The sequence below is a fragment of the Mobula birostris genome, chromosome 4 (assembly GCF_030028105.1).
Source record: "Mobula birostris isolate sMobBir1 chromosome 4, sMobBir1.hap1, whole genome shotgun sequence".
NCBI lineage: Eukaryota > Metazoa > Chordata > Chondrichthyes > Myliobatiformes > Myliobatidae > Mobula > Mobula birostris.
Window position 1 is genome coordinate 105,837,032 of NC_092373.1, and position 19,281 is coordinate 105,856,312.

A 19,281-nucleotide genomic window follows, 5' to 3' on the forward strand; every position below is an offset into this window, starting at 1 on the left:
ATCCTCTAATCCCTTGAGGTTCAATGTAGAAACATATAAAAAGGAAGGACTTTGATGAAAAGTACGATATAGGCAGTGAGTAATCGAAGAACCTTCAAAATGAAATTAATTTTGCTGTGTCTTTTCAGCATCCCGGCGGTCCTTTCGAGAGACTTTGAATATGATGAAGCAATTGGTGACTCTGAGACTCTAGTAAGGAATTTCCTTTGCTTTGTGTTGGCGGGAGGGTGTCTGTGTGGCGACTTTATAGAAAGACGCCCAAATGAAACCTGACAATGAGACCCATTATAAATTGGTTGACTGATTTGTAGAGCACATCTGCTCTATCTGCCAACAGCAGAGCTTCCCAGTGCCCTAACATTTTAATTCCGATTCCTATTCCCGCTTCCGTGGCCTCCTTTCGTGCCATGATGAGGCCATCCTCAGGGTGGAGGAACAACACCTTATATTCCATCTGGGTAGCCTCCAACTTGATGACATGAATATTGATTTCTCCTTCTGGCAAAAAAAATTCCCTCCCCCTCCCCTCTTCTTCTATTCTTCACTCTGGACTCTTCTCCTACCAGCTTCCTTGATCTCCAGTCTTTTACCTTTCCCACATACCTGGCTTCACCTATCACCTTCTAGCTATCCACCTTCCCCTTCCCCCACCTTTTAATTCCGCCATCTTTCCCCTTCCTTTCCAGTCCTGAAGAAGGTTCTTGCCCTGAAACGTGATGGTTTATTAATTCCATACATGCTGTCTGACATGCAGAGTTCCTCCAGCAGTCTCTGTCTGTTGCTTTGGTTTTCTAGCATCTGCAGACTTTATTCTGTTCATATCAAAACTGTGGCACTTTTGTGCAATATTGAAGCCTTATGGTTTTTTTATCCTGACTTTCAAAATCACAGAAATCTTGAGTAAGCTGCTCATAAATTTCTCTTGCATATGTTAATATTGTTTGCCTTATATTCGTGAGGCAAATTTTTCTACGTGGAGAGTGATGAAATGTGCTGCAGGGTCGGAGCCAAATGCAATAGAAGTTCATAGGTAAGCACAGAGATTAGAGGGATATGGACATTGTTTAGGCAGAAGGAATTAGTTTAGTTAGATGTTTAGTTACTAGATTGGCACAACATTGTAAGCTGAAGGGCTGTTCCTGTGCAGTACGTTGTAGATATTCAATGAAATGGGAAGGGAAGTACACAGCTGGATGTTGATTTGCACTTGTAGAGTAATAGCAACCTTCGTTATCCGACATAAACCTAACATCCTCACAGCAAGTGGATGTATTTCTTCACAGCTGCTGACATTAGTTTTGGAAACATGGTCTAAATCCCAGAGCTTTCCTAATTAATTTGCAACCTCTTCCCCATTCTTCAGTCATTTCCAAAGCACCAACACTCCCGGATCTCTGGGTTAATAGAGTAATGGAAATCAGAAATTTTGAGGCTTGTGGAGAGGATTGTGCAGATAATCAGAGAGATAGATAATTATTTTGGGAAGATAATACAGGACTAGATAAGGAACAGGAAAAGACTTGTAGATGACAAATGATCCAGGAAGGTAAACATGGAGAAGGATGAGATGAACAGGAATAGACGAACTGGAATCAGTAGAGGGCCTAATTCTGCTCCTATGTCTTTTGGTCTTATGGTCTCTGTGACCTCTAAACACCCTAACATATTTATACACTCAGCACTGATCTCCTGGTCTTCCATATCCTTTCCCTTGGTAACTACTGAAGCAAAGTATTCATTAAGTACCTCACTCACATTCTCTGCATCCAAGCAAATGTTTCCCCCTTTTATCCTCAATTGTTCCCACCATCTCCCTAGTTATCCTCTTACTCTTGATGTACCTATAGAACGTCTTGGGATTCACCTTAATCCTACTTGCTGAGGAATTTTCATGGCCTCTCCTGGCTTTCCTAATTCCCTTCTTTAGTTCTTTTCTGGCTTCTTTATATTCCTCATGTGCTCCACTTGATCCTGACTTCTGAAACTTTACATACTTTTCCTTTTTCATCTTGACTAGATTCATCTCCTGTCTGGACATCCATGGTTCTCTTATCTTTCCATTCCTGTCCTTCCTTCAATCAGGAACATACCATTCCTGTACTCTGTGCAATTGATCTTTAAACATGCTCCACATACCTGATGTGGACTTGCCAGAGAAAAGGCATTTCCTTTTATCCTATCTATACCCTTCATAATTTTGATACCGCGATCTAATGACCCCTCATTCTTCTACGTTACAGGGAATGAAGTCTTACCCCATTCAACCTTTTCCTATAAACTCAGATCCTCAAGTTCTGGCAACTTTCTTGTAAGTTTTCTCCGCACTCTTTCAATCTTCCTGACATCTTTCCTGTTGATAGGTAACCAAAAGTGGACACAATACCCCAAATGAGGCCTCCCCAATATCTTACACAACTTTAACGTCCTAATTCCTGTACTCAATACTTTGAATTATGAAGGCCAATGTTCCAAAAGCTTTCTTTACAACCCTATGTACCTGTGATACCACTCTCAAGGAATTATGGGTCTCTACTCCCAGATCTCTCTGTTTTACTGCACTCTCCAGTGCTCTACCTCTCACCGTATGTGAAAATTGTGAGAAGTGGTTCATGGAAAAGGTAAGTGAGTCAGATTGATAAGATATGTTTGTTGGATGTAGGGGGCAGGTGGGATGCAGTTGATCAATCTGGATGAGAAGGCAGGATAGGACAAGAATTTAGTTTAAGGTTGATGAATGGCCCAAATAAAGGTGGTATATATACAAAATGCATGTGTATACTGCACATCTGTCTGTCTGTCTGTCTTGCTGAGGAATTTTCATGGCCTCTCCTGGCTTTCCTAATTCCCTTCTTTAGTTCTCTCTATATCTCCCTCTCTCTTAATAAGCACACAGCATGCACAGTAATTGAAGAAGCCAAACCAAGAACTTTGCTTGTAATGTCTCCCACACCCTTTGTAGCCTTTACTTTTAAAATATATTTCCTCTTAAGCTGTAGGTGGAGTTTATTTGTGGCTGAGTTCCACAGACACAAATAATAACTTATAATTCTGGATATAAATATTATCCAACTTAAATGAATGGAAGATTATCTTTCAGTGCCTTAGTTATGTACAAAAAGTACACATCTTTTTGATTTTATACCTTTCTACTAAAATGTAAATTAACATGAAAAGGTCTGAAAAGAGAAAACACATGAAGCTACCATGTGTTGTTGCTCAGTGTTATTATTTTCCTGTAGCCTGCAGGAAACATTACAGATCCCCGTGGGCACAGACCTACTAATCCTAGTGAGGAGACTGAAGCAATTCAACAGGTCTTTCATAGAAATGAACCAAGCACTAGAAGACACAGGCACCAGAATACTGGGACGCCCCAAGCACAAAAAGCTCATCAGCGGACATTCGACAATGATAAAGGAGGATGCCTCTTCATCGGTAATGAAATGGTAAGACAACAAAGAATGGGTCAGAAACTGTTTTGACAAAGAAAACTTAAGGAAGATAAAATAGACATATACGACAATTTTCCTTAGCTTTGAGTACATTGAATTTGGGGAACAGGGCAGAAGAGAACTAAGCATATATTTCTGCAGGAGATTTTTCAAAAAAATTGCATTTTGAGTACTAGCTGCAATGCTTTCTGAATTTGAAGAAATGCTTATTGTGTCTGTGACAGGTAAGTCCCCATGAAAATGTACTCTTCTTGGTATTAATTGAATAATATTCATGATCAGCAATCATCCACTTCCATGGTTGTAGATTAAGCACAGAAAAGGGTCACTGAATGTTAGATATTTGGATTTACACAGAAGATAGTTGATTGTAGAACAAGCAGCCAGGGATGGTGTAAGAGGTGGGCGCAGTAATGTTTAAGAGACATTTAGGTAGGTACAGTAATAAAAGTTTTAGAGAGATATAGGCCAAATGCAGGCAAATGGGACTGGCTCAGGAAGACACTTAGACAAGTTGGGCCAAAGTGCCAGTGTCCATTCTATAGAACCCTAGAACTGTTTGCATTATCTTAAGATGACTGGCAGTTTTTCAATACATGAAAATTGTCTGAGATCTAGAAAATTTCTCGGACACCTCTAATCACTTTTGACATTATAGAGAGTGTTATTCCCCCAGCTAAAACTAGTGTCGTGAGGAAACTGAAAGGGAAGCAAAACGAAAGGTAGAGAAAGGCACTGCTCTGCTATTATTTTTTTGGGCATTGTTTTCCTGCTGCAGTTTGCTATATTAATTCTATTGTTTCAAAGTCTTCATTTTGAAGACTTTGCAACTTTTTTCTTAATCCAAGAGATTCTATAGCTATATTAAGAATAAAAGGGTGGCCACAGAGAGAGTAGATCCCTGAGAGATCAGCAAGGCTGCTAAATCTCGAGCTACAGGAGAAGGGTAGGATTTTAAGTGAGCATTTCTCCTCGGTATTCACTGTGAAGAAAATTATGGTTGCTTGAGAGATAAGGGAAGCTAATAGAGATATTTTGGAGGATATTTTTGTTACCAGGAAAGAGGTGCAGTTTTTGTAGCCTTACAGGACACTAAAATGGTTAAAGCCCCACTACATGACTATTCTTGGACTTCATGCGAGGTTAGTGAAAAAAATTGCAAAGGCCCTTGTCTTTCATTGTTAGCCATTACTTAGTTTGATTAATAGGACAGGATTTTACAATCCCTAAAGATTTAGAGCAGCTTGTGGTTGAGCCCACTCGCAGAAGGGCAATTCTGGATTGGCTGTTGTGTAATGAACCAGATTTGTTTATGGAGTTTAAGGTAAAAGACCCCTTGGGAGACAGTTATTGTAATATGATAGGATTCACTCTGCAGATTAAGAGGGAGAAGATAAAGTCAGATGTATCAGTATTAAAGTTGAATAAAGGGAATTACAGAGGCATGAGAAAGGAGCTGGCCAAAATTGATTAGAAGGGGACACCAGCAGGGACGAAGACAGAACAGCAATGGCTGGAGTTTCTAGGGGCAATTCAGAAGGTGCAGGATAAATACGTCCCAAAGATGAAGAGTATTCTAAAGGGAGGATGAGGCAACCATAGCTGACAAGACAAGTCAACGACAGCATAAAAGTAAAAGGCCAAAATGTAATGCAACAACAACTAGTGGGAAATTGGAGGATTGGGAAGCTTTTAAAATCCTACAGATGGTAACTGAGAAGTCCATAATGAGAGAAAAGATGAAATATGAAGGTAACCTAGTCAAAAATATCGGAGGATACCAAAAGTTATTTTCAGATTTTTCAGTAAAAAGAGGCAAGAGATGCTATTGGACCACTGGAAAATGACATTGGAGACGTAATGATGGTGGATAAAGCAATGACTAGAGAACCTAATATTTTGTGTCAATGTTCACTGTGGAAGACACTAGCGGTGAGCCAGAAATTCGAGGCTGTCAGGAGCAGAAGTGAGTGTATTCCCTATTACTAAAGAGAAGATGCTTGAGCAGCTGAAAGGTTTGAAGGTAGGTAAGTCACCTGGACCAGATGGATTACACCCCAGGGTTCTGAAGAAGGTAGCTGAAGAAATTGAGCATCAAATAAATTCACCATCTGATACATTTAGAGTTCTAATTTGGATAGTTGTTAGAAGGACCTGAAATGGACAGAGCAAATACTAAGTGAAAACTTGCCGATTGAAGGCCTCATCCCAGTTGACCAACTGGTGATGACATAAATCCTTAACTGAAGGTGAGTTCAGGTATCATAACCTGCTGGGACAACATACTTCAGTTGAACATTGTGTTAGTTGTACCCTACCAGAAAGAGGCAATAAAACTTTAAAATATTTAACTCACCAAATATCAAATGTGTCAATTGGGCAGAATCTGATACCCTCATACTGGAAATTTGCAGACACAAATACAAAAGCAAAGCTTTAGTAAATACATTATTATTTCATTTGAACTATGATATTCAATTCTGTTTCCAACACTTCTCATGATTCTAACTCACCTATTTCTTTTAAAGGGAGTGCTATGCCCAAATGGCTGTGAATTGAGGACTGCTCTTTTAAAGGATGAACAGAATATGATGCCAATCATTAAAAACTTAAAATTACAAGTTTCAAATCTTTCCCAATCTTCACGTACAATTAACATTTATGTAGAAAGAGTAGATAACGAAATGTACCGGCGTGAATCTCAGTACCTGGGTAAGAATTTCTTGATGATAATTAAAATACTGCAGATGCTGGAAATTTGATATTAAACAGAAAACATTGGAAACAGTCAGCAGTTATCTGACTTGCTAAGAAATCCAGATTTTTCTGTTGAGAATTATTTTTATTTTTAATAACTTCTTTATCTATATCTTCATATTCTCTTGTAATACATATACTCTTCGCAGGTAACGATCACATACTAAATTCATACAGTACAGAACTGGAGGAACGTTTTTCATTAATAAAAGAAAAGGTTACACAAACACTTCCTTCTTCGATTCGTGTTATGCGTTCCCTGGTGGACAGTCTCAAAGAGAAACTGAAAAATCTTGAACGTGCAGTAATGGTGCAGAAGGAATATTGTGCACATCCTTGTGTAGTTTCCTGCAACATACCAGTTGTTTCAGGCAAAGGTGTGTAGGTTTAGAAAGTAAGTTCAAATCTCGATTTTATTTTCATTTCTTTCTGTTTCCCTGTTAAGGATAAATTGATTTTTTTTTCAGAATGTAATGATATTTATGAAAAAGGTGGTAGAACATCTCAGCTTTACTTAATCCAACCCGATTCCTTCAAGCAACCTTACAAAGTTTACTGTGATATGATAACTGAAGAAGGAGGTACCTATATTATTTCCAGGTGCAAACAATATTATTTTAATTAAATTCAGTATATCTTATTAACCACTGTTTGCTTTGTATTTATTAATTTTTTTCCAGGATGGACATTGATTCAAAACAGACAAGATGGTAGTGTTGGCTTTGGTAGATCATGGGATGCCTATAAAAATGGATTTGGAAACATCGCCTATGATTCAGGAAAAGGTTTCTGTGATACACCAGGTGAGACAGGAAAAATTATCTCAAAAAGTTAGTTGGTCTTGTAATTGCTTTCTCCAGAAAGGGGGGGGGGGGCAGATGAGGGACTGATGTGCAATGGATAATTTAGTTTAATATTGATGGAACGGTGGGGACATCCAAACTGAGGTCCTCAGGATTTTGAAAATTGAAAACTTGGCTCATGAAAGACTATGAAATTCTAAGATAGAGTTATGTTTATTCTCATAAGACGTTAAGACTTAGGAGTTAAATTAGGCCATTTGGCCCATCGAATCTGTTCCACCATTCTGAAATGGTTGATTTATCACCTCTCTCAGCCCCATAATTCTGCCTTTTCACTGTATCCTTTGACTAATCCAGAACCTATTAAACCCTGACTTAAATATGCACAATGATTTGATCTCCACAGACATCTGTGGCAATGTTTTTCTCAGATTCATTGCTCTTTGGCTAAAGAAATTCCTCCTTATCTCTGTACTAAAGGGGTATCCAGGGCTTTACCCTCCAGTGCTAGACTCTCCCACTATTGGAAACATCATCTCCACATCCATTCTATCTAGCCCTTTCAATAATTGGTAGGTTTTGATGAGATCCTACTTCTAAATTTCAGCAAGTACAGTCTGTGAAACACTCCTCATATTAACCCTTTCATTCCTAGGATCATTCTTGTGAACCTCCTCTGGACTCTCTCCAATGCCAACACATTGTTTCTTAGATAAGGGACCTACAATCGCTCACAATACTCCAAGTGTTCTGCTCATCTGCTCTCTAATAAGATCAAAGGAGTTTCTCAACTATGTGGGCTTGTGATATTGCCACAAGCACTTGCTCACCCCATTCAAATTGGGCATGTCCTGGGATTTCTAGTTGGAGTTCCATTGCATTCAATATAACCTTAAATGTAAAGATTGTTTCTCTGTGCAATTCAAGGACTTTGTTTGCTTTCAAATATGTCTCTCCAGCAATATTTTGAGATTTTGAACATTTGAAGACACCACCCCTCAAAATTCCAACTACCATTATACTGTTAATTGCATATTTTATAAAACCTGATATAAATAGATTTGAAAGAAAAGAGATTTAATTGCTGAAAACTGGCAGAAAATAGAAAAATATTGATATTTTCATAGCACCTCAAATAATAAGGTAGGTTCATATTTTAGTTAGGCTCTGATCAGAACAAAAAGTCGGTGAAGTCAGATTAAGTAATAGTTTCAAAGCATTAACTTGCCTTTCGGGCACTCCTTAAACAATTATGAATTTTCCATATTTTCAAAGATTCAAAGTACATTTATTACCAAAGATGTATACGTTATACAACCTTGAGATTTTTTGCTTACAGTCAGCTGCAAAGCAAGGAACCCAAAAGTACCCAATTAAAAAAAAAACCAACCCCCATGCACACAGAGAAAGAGAAAAAAACAAATCATACGATCAATAGAATTGAGCAAAAACCACAGAATTTTATACTAAAATCTAACATTTGAACTCATTGTTTTGGCAGTTAGATTTTTTTTCATTTGACCTGGAAAGTTTTGATGAAGTAAAATTTTGTTTTTCTTGAATAGAATTTAGTGGCTTGCCCCATAGAATTGTGTTGCCAACTCTTAGATTCTGCAAGCATTCCTTTGGTGTTCAATTTCTTCTAGCGAAACCCCATTTATTTAACTTTCAACTCATCAAAAAGAATGCAGAGGTGCATTCTTCCCAAATGATATTAGCTCTTCTGTTAATATCCAACTTCTCAATAAAATGTCAATGTTTGCAATATTTTTTCTACTTATATCTTCACTCTTGGTTTATACTTCAGAGTAGTTTTCTTTCTGAAATTACACTTGATGAAACATCTTTCTGATCTTTATTTTAACTTTTTGATATCAAAGCAATGTTTTAATCAGCCAATGCATTCAAACATAATTAATCAAATAAAATTGTTTTTATAAATTCCACATCAGTTTATTACTGTGCTGCAGAGTGATGCAATTAGTAGAGCTGTTGTCTTACAGCTCCAGCAAGCCAACTTCAATTCTGACCCTCAGTACCATTTGTATAGAGTCTGCATGTGGCTGGTGACTATACAGGTTTTCTCTGAAATCACATAATTAGGATTAATTGGCCACTGAAGCTGGTCCCTAGAATCCAGGTGAGTGACAAACTCTGAAAGGGAAATGATGAAAAAGTGAGGAGAATACATTGGTTCAGAAAGGATTTTTGAAAATGTGGGCATGAGGTGGTCAGCATGAAGCCTGTGCTGAAGGGTCTAATCCCATGATCTATTTCTTGATGATTGCATAGAATAACAAATAGTCTGCACAATAATTCATATTTTTTTGCAAAAGCAGATGAGAACGGAAAATGAAAAATAATTTTCATTGTGTTCCTCTCTACATGTGCACCGGAACTCACAGAAGAATCTGAAGATGCATAGAGCATCCAATTATGTGCAACTAGACATCACTTCCAACGCCCTTCCTTCTGTACCATCCACACACTGTTATACAAAGCAACACACAAAAAACACTGGAGCAAATGAGCAGGCCGGGCAACATCTATGGAAAATAGTAAATAGTTGCTCGCTGCTTTGGGCCATCAGGACTGGAAAGGAATTGGGAAAAGCCAGAATAAAAAGGTGGGAGGAGGAGAAGGAAGACAAGCTAGAAGGTTATAGGTGAAGTCAGGTAGGTAGGGGAGGAGGGGTGAAGTATGAAGCTGGAAGATGATAGGTAGAAAAGGTAAAAGGCTGGAGAGGAAGGAAACCTTTAGGAGAGGAGAGTGGACCATAGGAAGGAGGAGGGGCACCAGGAGGTGGGCAGATGATAGGCAGGTGTGGAGAAGAGAAGAGATAAGAAAGGGACCAGGGTGAATAATTGAAGAAGAAGGAAGGAGGAGGGAGAATAATTGCTGTGAGTTGGAAAATCCTCGGAGGCTACCCAGATGGAATATGAAGTGTTGCCCCTCCAGCCTGAGTGGGCTCATCATGGTAGTAGAGGAGGCCATTGACCGACATGTCAGAGTGGGAATTGAGTAAAATGGTTGGCCACTGGGAAATCCTGCTTTTTGTTTTCATGGTTATAGGTTAATGTTTTTACAGCTTCATACACTTCAGTTTTACTGTAGTCTTCTATAACTTACCTAAAATGTCTTAACTCAATGCAATTAAACAACAAATTAATACATTGAATCCAATCTACCCCTCACCTGTTGTCCTTCTTTAATCCATGTTTTTAACATTTGAGATCATAAAACACTCACGTGACTAAACCTAATGAATATCATTATGGAAAGAATCATCTCTACCAGTAATCATATTCCCATCTTCCCTGCATAATGTCTATATATATACACTTGCAGGATAGACTTTTATCAAGTGTAGTAAACCCGGATGATTGTCCCCTTTCAAAGTGAGAATTACTCAGCTGTAATCTGATTGAAATTAGTATCTTCCTGACGTGCACACAATTATGAAGTGATCATGACTTCACTTCTATAAGTTTTTCTTCAGGTGAATACTGGCTGGGAAATGATCGCATCAGTCAATTAACAAAAATGAAAACTACTGAGCTCCTTTTTGAAATGCATGACTGGAACGATGATAGTGTGAAAGCCCACTTTTCCAAATTTGTGGTACAGTCTGAAGTCAACAAATATCGGCTGTCAGTCAATGGCTATTCAGGTGTGGCTGGTAATACTCTGATAGAAGGAGCCAAATCGCTCTTTGGAATCAACCGAACCATGACTATACATCAGGACATGATGTTCAGTACTTACGACAGAGACAATGATGGATGGTAAGTCAAGGAGAACAGAATGCCGTTATTTTGTTACCTCTAACTTTTAAATTAGTTTAGTTGGTTTTAAACCTCAGGATGAGTTTTTAAAAGTAGAAATGTACGTGGAAGGACATCTGAAATTCATGTGTACAATTCCACTACATACTTGAAGCTGGTGTGAAATGCAGATGAATTGAGTGTCCACCCACCTAAGAGGAACTACAAATGACAATGCACTGCATCTAGCAGTGTGTATCTTGTGTAAATCTGGATGCTCAAATGGTTCAATTTAATGTCAGAAAATGTGTATAAGGCATACAATCTGGAATTCTCACTTTTCACAGAAACAGCCATAGCAAATCTCACATTAATGAGAGTTGGATTTGTTGTGTCTGACTAAATTCTTTGGGAAGTTAGAAGGAGAATGGATGAGGCAGTGAATATGATGTAGTCTAAGTGGACAAAACAAGGTTTTTAACAAGGTAATAGATAACAGGCTGGTCAAAAGTACAAATCCATAGTATCAAAGAGTGAAGGAGGAACTTTCTCTTTTATTTAACTGGTATGTTGTGATTCCAGATAGTACAAAAGAGTTCATTATAGGACATTATTTACAGAATTATACATAACTGTCTCAGGACAGCTTGATAAAGGAAACCAAATGGAAGATTTTCTTTATTGGTCCAGATATAGAATACAAGAAGTGGGAGTTCATGCCTGAATTTCATTCAATGCTATCTGGATCCCATCTTGAGTACTCCATACAGATCTGGTCGCAGCATGAGCTTAAAGAGGTGATTGCACTTAGGGCATTCATGAGAATATTACTCAGTCTGGAAAACTAAAGATTAGGCAGGCTAGGATATTATCTTTGAAACAATGGAAAGTGAGGGGAGATCTGTATAATTATGAGGGACCTTGATAATCAAGAATATTGGCATGGAAATCTCCCACAGTCTCACAATACTAGCAATGATGTAAAGTTTGATGTGTTCTGCTGACATACAAGAATCACTTAAAGAACATAACCTGTTTCAAGAAAATAAATTAGAATCTCCTAAAGAAGAAGCTGTCTATCGACCTTCTGAGAATTCTGTCGAATATTATACAATCCATATTACACTTTATTGAGAATTAAATTACTTTTTACCCAAAAGGCTAAACTGTAGGCCTAGTCAAAAAGATACTTATTCCTAGTATACATAAATATTAATGTAATTTTGTTTTAATACGTTGGCAAATTGTAGCATTTAAATGTATTGTAACTGGCAAAGGTGGCCAGTTACAAGGTGTACAAGATGATAAGAGGTGTAGTAGACAGTGGATAGACAAAAAGCTTTTTCCAAAGCCAGAAACAGCTCATGCAAGGGGCATAATTTTATGGTGATTGAAGGAAAGTATAGGTGAATGTCAGAGATAGGATCTTTACACAGAGAATGGTGGGTGCATGGAATGGTCTGCCAGAGGTGGTGGTAGAGGCAGATACATCCAGGGCATCTAAGCAGCTCCTAGACAGGCACACAGATAATAGAAAAATGGAAAAGGACCCGGTACATAATAAAGAGGCCACTGAGTGTACTTTGTGGTCTTTGGCTGCTATAGCCCATCCACTTTGAAGTTTGATGTGTTGTTCTCTTCTGTACACCATTATTGTAACACATGGTTATCTGAGTTACTGTCACCTTGCTGTCAGTCTGGCCATTTTCCTCTGATGTTTCTCATTAACAATGCATCCTTACTCACGGATCTGCCACTCACTGCATTGTTTTTTTTGATTTTTTTGCACCATTCTCTGTAAACTCTAAAGTAGGTGTTCCCAACCTCTTTTTATGCCATGGACATTTATCATTAACCGAGGGGTCCGTGGGACCCTAGATTGGGAACCCCAGCTCTAGAGAGGCCCAGGGGATCATCAGTTTCTGAGATACTCAATCTATCTTTTCTGTCATCAATGGTCAAAGTCACCTAGACCGTATTTCTTCCCCTTTCTGACATCTGTCAGAACAGAATTTCCTGACCATTTCTGCATGTTCTAATTAGTTTGTTTTAATCTCAACAGGGAACCTGAAAATCCAACAAAACAATGTTCCAGAGAAGATGGTGGTGGCTGGTGGTATAATAGGTGTCATTCTGCAAATCCCAATGGTAGATATTACGTTGGTGGAGAATATTCAAAAGAAATAACAAAGCATGGCACTGATGATGGAATAGTGTGGATGGACTGGAAAGGATCATGGTATTCACTGAAGAAGATGAGCATGAAGATCCGACCACAGTTCACTTCCACAATGCCAGATCAGGAGCAAATACCTATGCAGTTCCTAACACCCTGATAAATTTAAATCTTTATAGGATATGGAACCAAAAAGTAAATATTACATGAGCTTCAGATTGTCATTTTGGATCTATTTTTACATTTAATCTATTTGCGAATCATGAAAAGAGAATTGATTAGTGACATGTTTGTGAATACTAAAATATTGAGAAGACCAAAAATGAATAAATATTGCACTTAAAAATCTTACTTTGTTGAATGGCAAAAATTGTAAGAAATTCCAATCATGTATGTTTTTGGGGACTCCGAGGTTACCCTTCAGAGTTGTGAACTGTATAATTACCCCTCTTCTATTTCTTTAGTCTGCTCCATGTTTCTCTTTTTTGCTGTATTCCTTTGCTTCAGCTTCCTCATAATTTTTTTTACCATATCTTTCTTATCTTTTTTATTCTTTTAATGTTACTCTTCCTCCAAACATATTTTCCATCCTCTCATTCTCCAATTTTCCTGTATCTGTTCTTCCACCTTTTACACACTCCCTTTTCCTCTGCTGTTCTTTCAGCAAATCTATAGAACAGTAACTGTAAACAGGATCAACGAAAGATGAACAAGAGCATAGAAGACAACACAATGTGCAAATGCAAATATATTTAAATAGCAATAAATAACAAGATAAACGACTCCTTAAAGTGAGATCATTGGTTGTGGGAACACCAGAAATAGAATGAGTGTAGCTATCCCCTTTTGTTCAAGAGCCTGATAGTTGAGGGGTAGTAACTGTTCTTGAATCTGGTGGTGTGAGTCCTGAGGCTCCTGTACCTTCTACCTGATGAAGCAGCGAGAAAATAGATGGTCTGGATAGTGGGAATCTTTGATAATGGATTCTGCTTTTCTACAGCAACAGTTCATGTAGATGTGCTCAATGGTTAGGAGGGTTTTACCTGGGATATACAGTGAAATGCATCATCTTGTGTTAACGACGAACACAGTCCATGAATATAGAACCATAGAACCATAGAAACTACAGCACAGAACAGGCCTTTTGGCCCTTCTTGGCTGTGCTAAACCATTTTCTGCCTAGTCCCACTGACCTGCACACGGACCATATCCCTCCATACACCTCCCATCCATGTATCTGTCCAATTTATTCTTGAATGTTAAAAAAGAACCCGCATTTACCACCTCCTCTGACAGCTCATTCCATACTCCCGCCACTCTCTGTGTGAAGAAGCTCCCCCAATGTTCCCTTTAAACTTCTCTCCCCTCACCTTTAACCCACGTCCTCTGGTTTTTTTCTCCTCTTGCCTCAGTGGAAAAAGCCTGCTTGCATTCACTCTATCTATACCCATCATAATTTTATATACCTCTAACAAATCTCCCCTCATTCTTCTACGTTCCAGGGAATAAAGTCCTAACCTATTCAACCTTTCTCTGCAACTGAGTTTCTCAAGTCCCGGTAACATCCTTGTAAACCTTCTCTGCACTCTTTCAACCTTATTTATATCCTTCCTGTAATTTGGTGATCAAAACTGAACACAATACTCCAGATTCAGCCTCACCAATGCCTTATACAACCTCATCATAACATTCCAGCTCTTATACTCAATACTTTGATTAATAAAGGCCAATGTACCAAAAGTTCTCTTTACGACCCTATCTACCTGTGATGCCACTTTTAGGGAATTTTGTATCTGTATTCCCAGATCCCTCTGTTCCACTGCACTCCTCAGTGCCTTACCATTAACCCTGTATGTTCTACCTTGGTTTGTCCTTCCAATGTGCAATACCTCACACTTGTCTGTATTAAACTCCATCTGCCATTTTTCAGCCCATTTTCCAGCTGGTCCAAGTCCCTCTGCAGGCTCTGAAAACCTTCCTCACTGTCTACTACACCTTCAATCTTTGTATCATCAGCAAATTTGCTGATCCAATTTACCACATTATCATCCAGATCATTAATATAGATGACAAATAACAATGGACCCAGCACTGATCCCTGTAGCACACCACTAGTCACAGGCCTCCACTCGGAGAAGCAATTCTCTACTACCACTCTTTGACTTCTTCCATTGAGCCAATGTCTAATCCAATTTACCACCTCTCCATGTATACCTAGCGACTGAATTTTCCTAACTAACCTCCCATGCGGGACCTTGTCAAAGGCCTTACTGAAGTCCATGTAGACAATATCCACTGCCTTCCCTTCATCCACTTTCCTGATAACCTCCTTGAAAAACTCCAATAGATTGGTCAAACATGACCTACCACGCACAAAGCCATGCTGACTCTCCCTAATAAGCCCCTGTCTATCCAAATGCTTGTAGATTCTGTCTCTTAGTACTCCCTCCAATAACTTACCTACTACCGACGTTAAACTTACTGGCCTATAATTTCCCAGATTACTTTTCGATCCTTTTTTAAACAACGGATCAACATGAGCCACTCTCCAATCCTCCGGCACCTCACCTGTAGACAGCGACATTTTAAATATTTCAGCCAGGGCCCCTGCAATTTCAACACTAGGCTCGTACAAGGTTCGAGGGAACACCCTGTCAGGTCCCGGAAATTTATCCACTTTAATTTTCCTCAAGATAGCAAGGACCTCCTCCTTTTCGATCTGTACAGTTTCCATGATCTCACTACTTGGTTCCCTTAATTCCATAGACTTCATGCCAGTTTCCTTAGTAAATACAGATGCAAAAAACCCATTTAAGATCTCCCCCATTTCATTTGGTTCCACACATAGCTGACCACTCTGATCTTCAAGAGGACCAATTTTATCCCTTACAATCCTTTTGCTCTTAATATACCTGTAAAAGCTCTTTGGATTATCCTTCACTTTGACTGCCAAGGCAACCTCATGTCTTCTTTTAGCCCTCCTGAGTTCTTCCTTAAGTATTTTCTTGCACTTCTTATACTCCTCAAGCACCTTATTTACTCCCTTCTTCCTATACATGTCATACAACTCCCTCTTCTTCTTTATCAGAGTTGAGAACCAAGATTCCTATTCACTTTGCCTTTAATCCTGACAGGAACATATAAATTCTGCATTCTCAAAATTTCTCCTTTGAAGGCTTCCCACCTACCGATCACATCCTTGCCAGAGAACAACCTGTCCCAATCCATGCTTTTTAGATCCTTTCTCATTTCTTCAAATTTGGCCTTCTTCCAGTTAAGAACCTCAACCCTAGGACCAGATCTATCCTCGTCCATGATCAAGCTGAAACTAATGGTGTTATGATCTCTGGAACCAAAGTGCTCCCCTACACAGACTTCTGTCACTTGTCCTAACTCATTTCCTAACAGGAGATCCAATATTGCATCCCCTCTAGTTGGTCCCTCTATATACTGATTTAGAAAACTTTCCTGAACACATTTTACAAACTCTAAACCATTTAGACCCCTAACAGTATGGGAGTCCCAATCAATATATGGAAAATTAAAATCCCCTACCACCACAACTTTATGTTTCCTGCAGTTGCCTGCTATCTCTCTGCAGATTTGCTCTTCCAATTCTCTTTGACTATTGGGTGGTCTGTAATACAATCCCACTAATGTGGCCATACCTTTCCTGTTTCTCAGCTCCACCCACAAGGACTCAGTAGACAAGCCCTCTAATCTGTCCTGCCTGAGCACTGCTGTAATATTTTCCCTAACAAGCAATGCCACTCCCCCACCTTTCATTCCCCTGCCTCGATCACATCTGAAACATCAGAACCCTGGAATATTAAGCTGCCAGTCCTGCCCCTCCTGTAGCCAAGTTTCTCTAATTGCTACAACATCATAATTCCATGTCAATCCATGCCCTCAACTCATCCGCCTTCCCCGCAATACTCCTAGCATTGAAATATATACACCTCAGAAAATTTTTACCAACACTCGCAACCTTTCTATTAGCGGATTTGCTTGAACTTTTAACATCATTTATTTTCACCCTAGCCACACTGTCAGCTCTGGCACTCTGGTTCCCATCCCTTTGAAAATCTAGTTTAAAGCCCCCCCAATAGCATTAACAAACCTCCCTGAAAGGATATTGGTCCCCCTGTAGTTCAAGTGTAACCCGTCTCTCTTGTACAGGTCCCACCTGCCCCAGAAGAGGTCCCAATTATCCTGAAATCTGAAACCCTGCTCCCTACACCAGTTCCTCAGCCACTTGTTCATCCTCCAGAGCATCCTATTCCTACCCTCACTGGCATGTAGCACAGGTAGCAATCCTGAGATTACCATCCTCGAGGTCCTGCTTTTCAACTTCCTACCAAGCTCACTATACTCACTCTCCAGGACCTCCTCACTCTTCCTTGCTATGTCATTGGTACCAATGTGCACCACGACATCTGGCTGATCACCCTCCCACTTCAGAATGTCATGCAATCGCTCAGAGTCATCCTTGACCCTGGCACCCGGGAGGCAACAACCCATCCTGGATTCTCTGTCACGACCACAAAACCTCCTATCTGCACCTCTAACTATCGAGTCCCCTATCACTACCACTCTCCTCTTTTTCCCCCCTCCCTTCTGCACTGCAGAGCCAGACTCAGTGCCAGAGATCCGGCTATTGCAGCTTGTCCCAGGTAAGTCATCCCCCCCAACAGTATCCAATGCGGTATACTTGTTGTTGAGGGGAATGGCCACAGGGAGCTGCCTGCAAGTGTCACCATGCCTCCAACATAGCATGCCAAAAACTTACTAACCCTAATCTGTACCTCATCGGATGTGGGAGCAAAGGAGAGTACCCAGAAGAAACCCATGCGGAAACTATTACCTTCTTTTACAGTGACTGATTAATCTACCAACCCATTCTTTTCACTCAGGACTTTTTGGGACTTTTTGGTAGTCTTCAATCATTGCAAGCACTCGCGAACAATTGCTTGTGGGAGAGGCAGCATAAGGTTTGAAAAGAGTTCAGGAACTTTCAGGGCTTTCCAGAGGGCATCAGACAAAACAACTTATCAGGCACTTGCCAAAGATCAAAAAAAGAGAAGCAAGGTGTAAGTGGAATAGCCATTGTGAGACTGGAGCACTGTTCGAGCGGTCAGGCTTTGGCGAGAAGAGGTGTAGGAAGGTTGGTTGCGGAACGCTTTAGGTTTCATACGATGAATCCAAAAGAGGAGGAGTCCATTTCAGTGTACACAACCAAGTTGAAGAGATTGTCTGAGCATTGCCAATTCTGTAATATTCTAAGTGATCGTTCAGTTTGTGGAACAGCCTAAGTATTTGACTCTTAACACCCATGGAGACGGTGCATTCCAGACTCCAATTCTTCCCCTGTTCAGTACCAAACTCGTTACCCTATACACTAAACCTCCGTTCAATACTAAACTTGATATCCTATACACTAAACCCTTGTTCAATACTAAACTCGTTACCCTATACACTAAACTATTCAGTACTAAACTCGTTACCTTATACACTAAAACTCTGTTCAATACTAAACTCGTTACCCTATATATTAAACCTCTGTTCAGTACCAAACTCGTTACCCTATACACTAAACCCTATATAATAGACCTCTGTTCAGTACTAAACTCATCACCCTATACACTAAATATCTGTTCGGTACAAAACTTGTTACTTTGCACACTAAATCTCTGTTCAATACTAAACTCATTACCTGATACACTAAACCTCTATTCAGTACTAATCTCATTACCCTATACACTAAACCCTATATAATAGACCTCCGTTTAGTACAAAACTCATTACTCTACACACTAAACCTTATCTACTAAACCTCTGTTCAGTGCTAAACTCATTGCATGATACACTAAACCTCTGTTCAGTACTAAACTTGTTACCCTACACACTAAACTGCCAATGGCATGAGTTACATGGCAATAGAGGCGTAGTGCAGTTAAAACAGAAAGTAACAAATACTGGACTGAGAGTGTTGTATTTGAATGCACGCAGCATAAGAAATAAAATGGACAATCTTGAAATTCAGCTACGGATTGGCAAGTATGACGTTGTGGCCATCTCTGAAACTTGGCTAAAGGATAGCTGCTATTAAGAGTTGAATGTCCAGGGATATACAGTGTATCGGAAAGATAGGTAGGCAGAGGGGGTGGTTTGGCCCTGTGTATAAGAAATAATATTAAATCATTAGAAAAGGATGACATAGGATCAGAAAGTGTAGAGTCTCTATGGGTTGAGTTAAGAAATGACAAGGGTAAAAGGACCTTAATAGCAATTGTATACAGGACGCCAAACAGCAGCTGGGATGTGGATTA

At 39.4% G+C, this 19,281-nt stretch overlaps 1 protein-coding gene across 1 annotated transcript; it reads left to right on the top strand.

The window, feature by feature from the left end:
* Nucleotides 1-61: 61 nt before the first annotated feature.
* fgb (fibrinogen beta chain) lies at nt 62-13,300 on the top strand. Its single transcript, XM_072255866.1, has 8 exons — nt 62-192; nt 3,240-3,446; nt 5,981-6,164; nt 6,359-6,586; nt 6,677-6,790; nt 6,890-7,012; nt 10,512-10,797; nt 12,839-13,300. The coding sequence occupies exons 1-8, from the start codon at nt 100-102 to the stop codon at nt 13,110-13,112; spliced, it is 1,509 nt and encodes a 502-aa protein (XP_072111967.1). The 5' UTR covers nt 62-99; the 3' UTR covers nt 13,113-13,300.
* Nucleotides 13,301-19,281: the final 5,981 nt, after the last annotated feature.

Bases quoted from the DNA above. Each gene is read 5' to 3' on its own strand.
- fgb (XM_072255866.1), top strand. From the start codon at position 100: ATGAAATTAATTTTGCTGTGTCTTTTCAGCATCCCGGCGGTCCTTTCG. The intron at 6,587-6,676 runs GTGTGTAGGTTT...TTTTTTTTTCAG, and splicing joins ACCAGTTGTTTCAGGCAAAG to AATGTAATGATATTTATGAA. The intron at 7,013-10,511 runs GTGAGACAGGAA...GTTTTTCTTCAG, and splicing joins AGGTTTCTGTGATACACCAG to GTGAATACTGGCTGGGAAAT.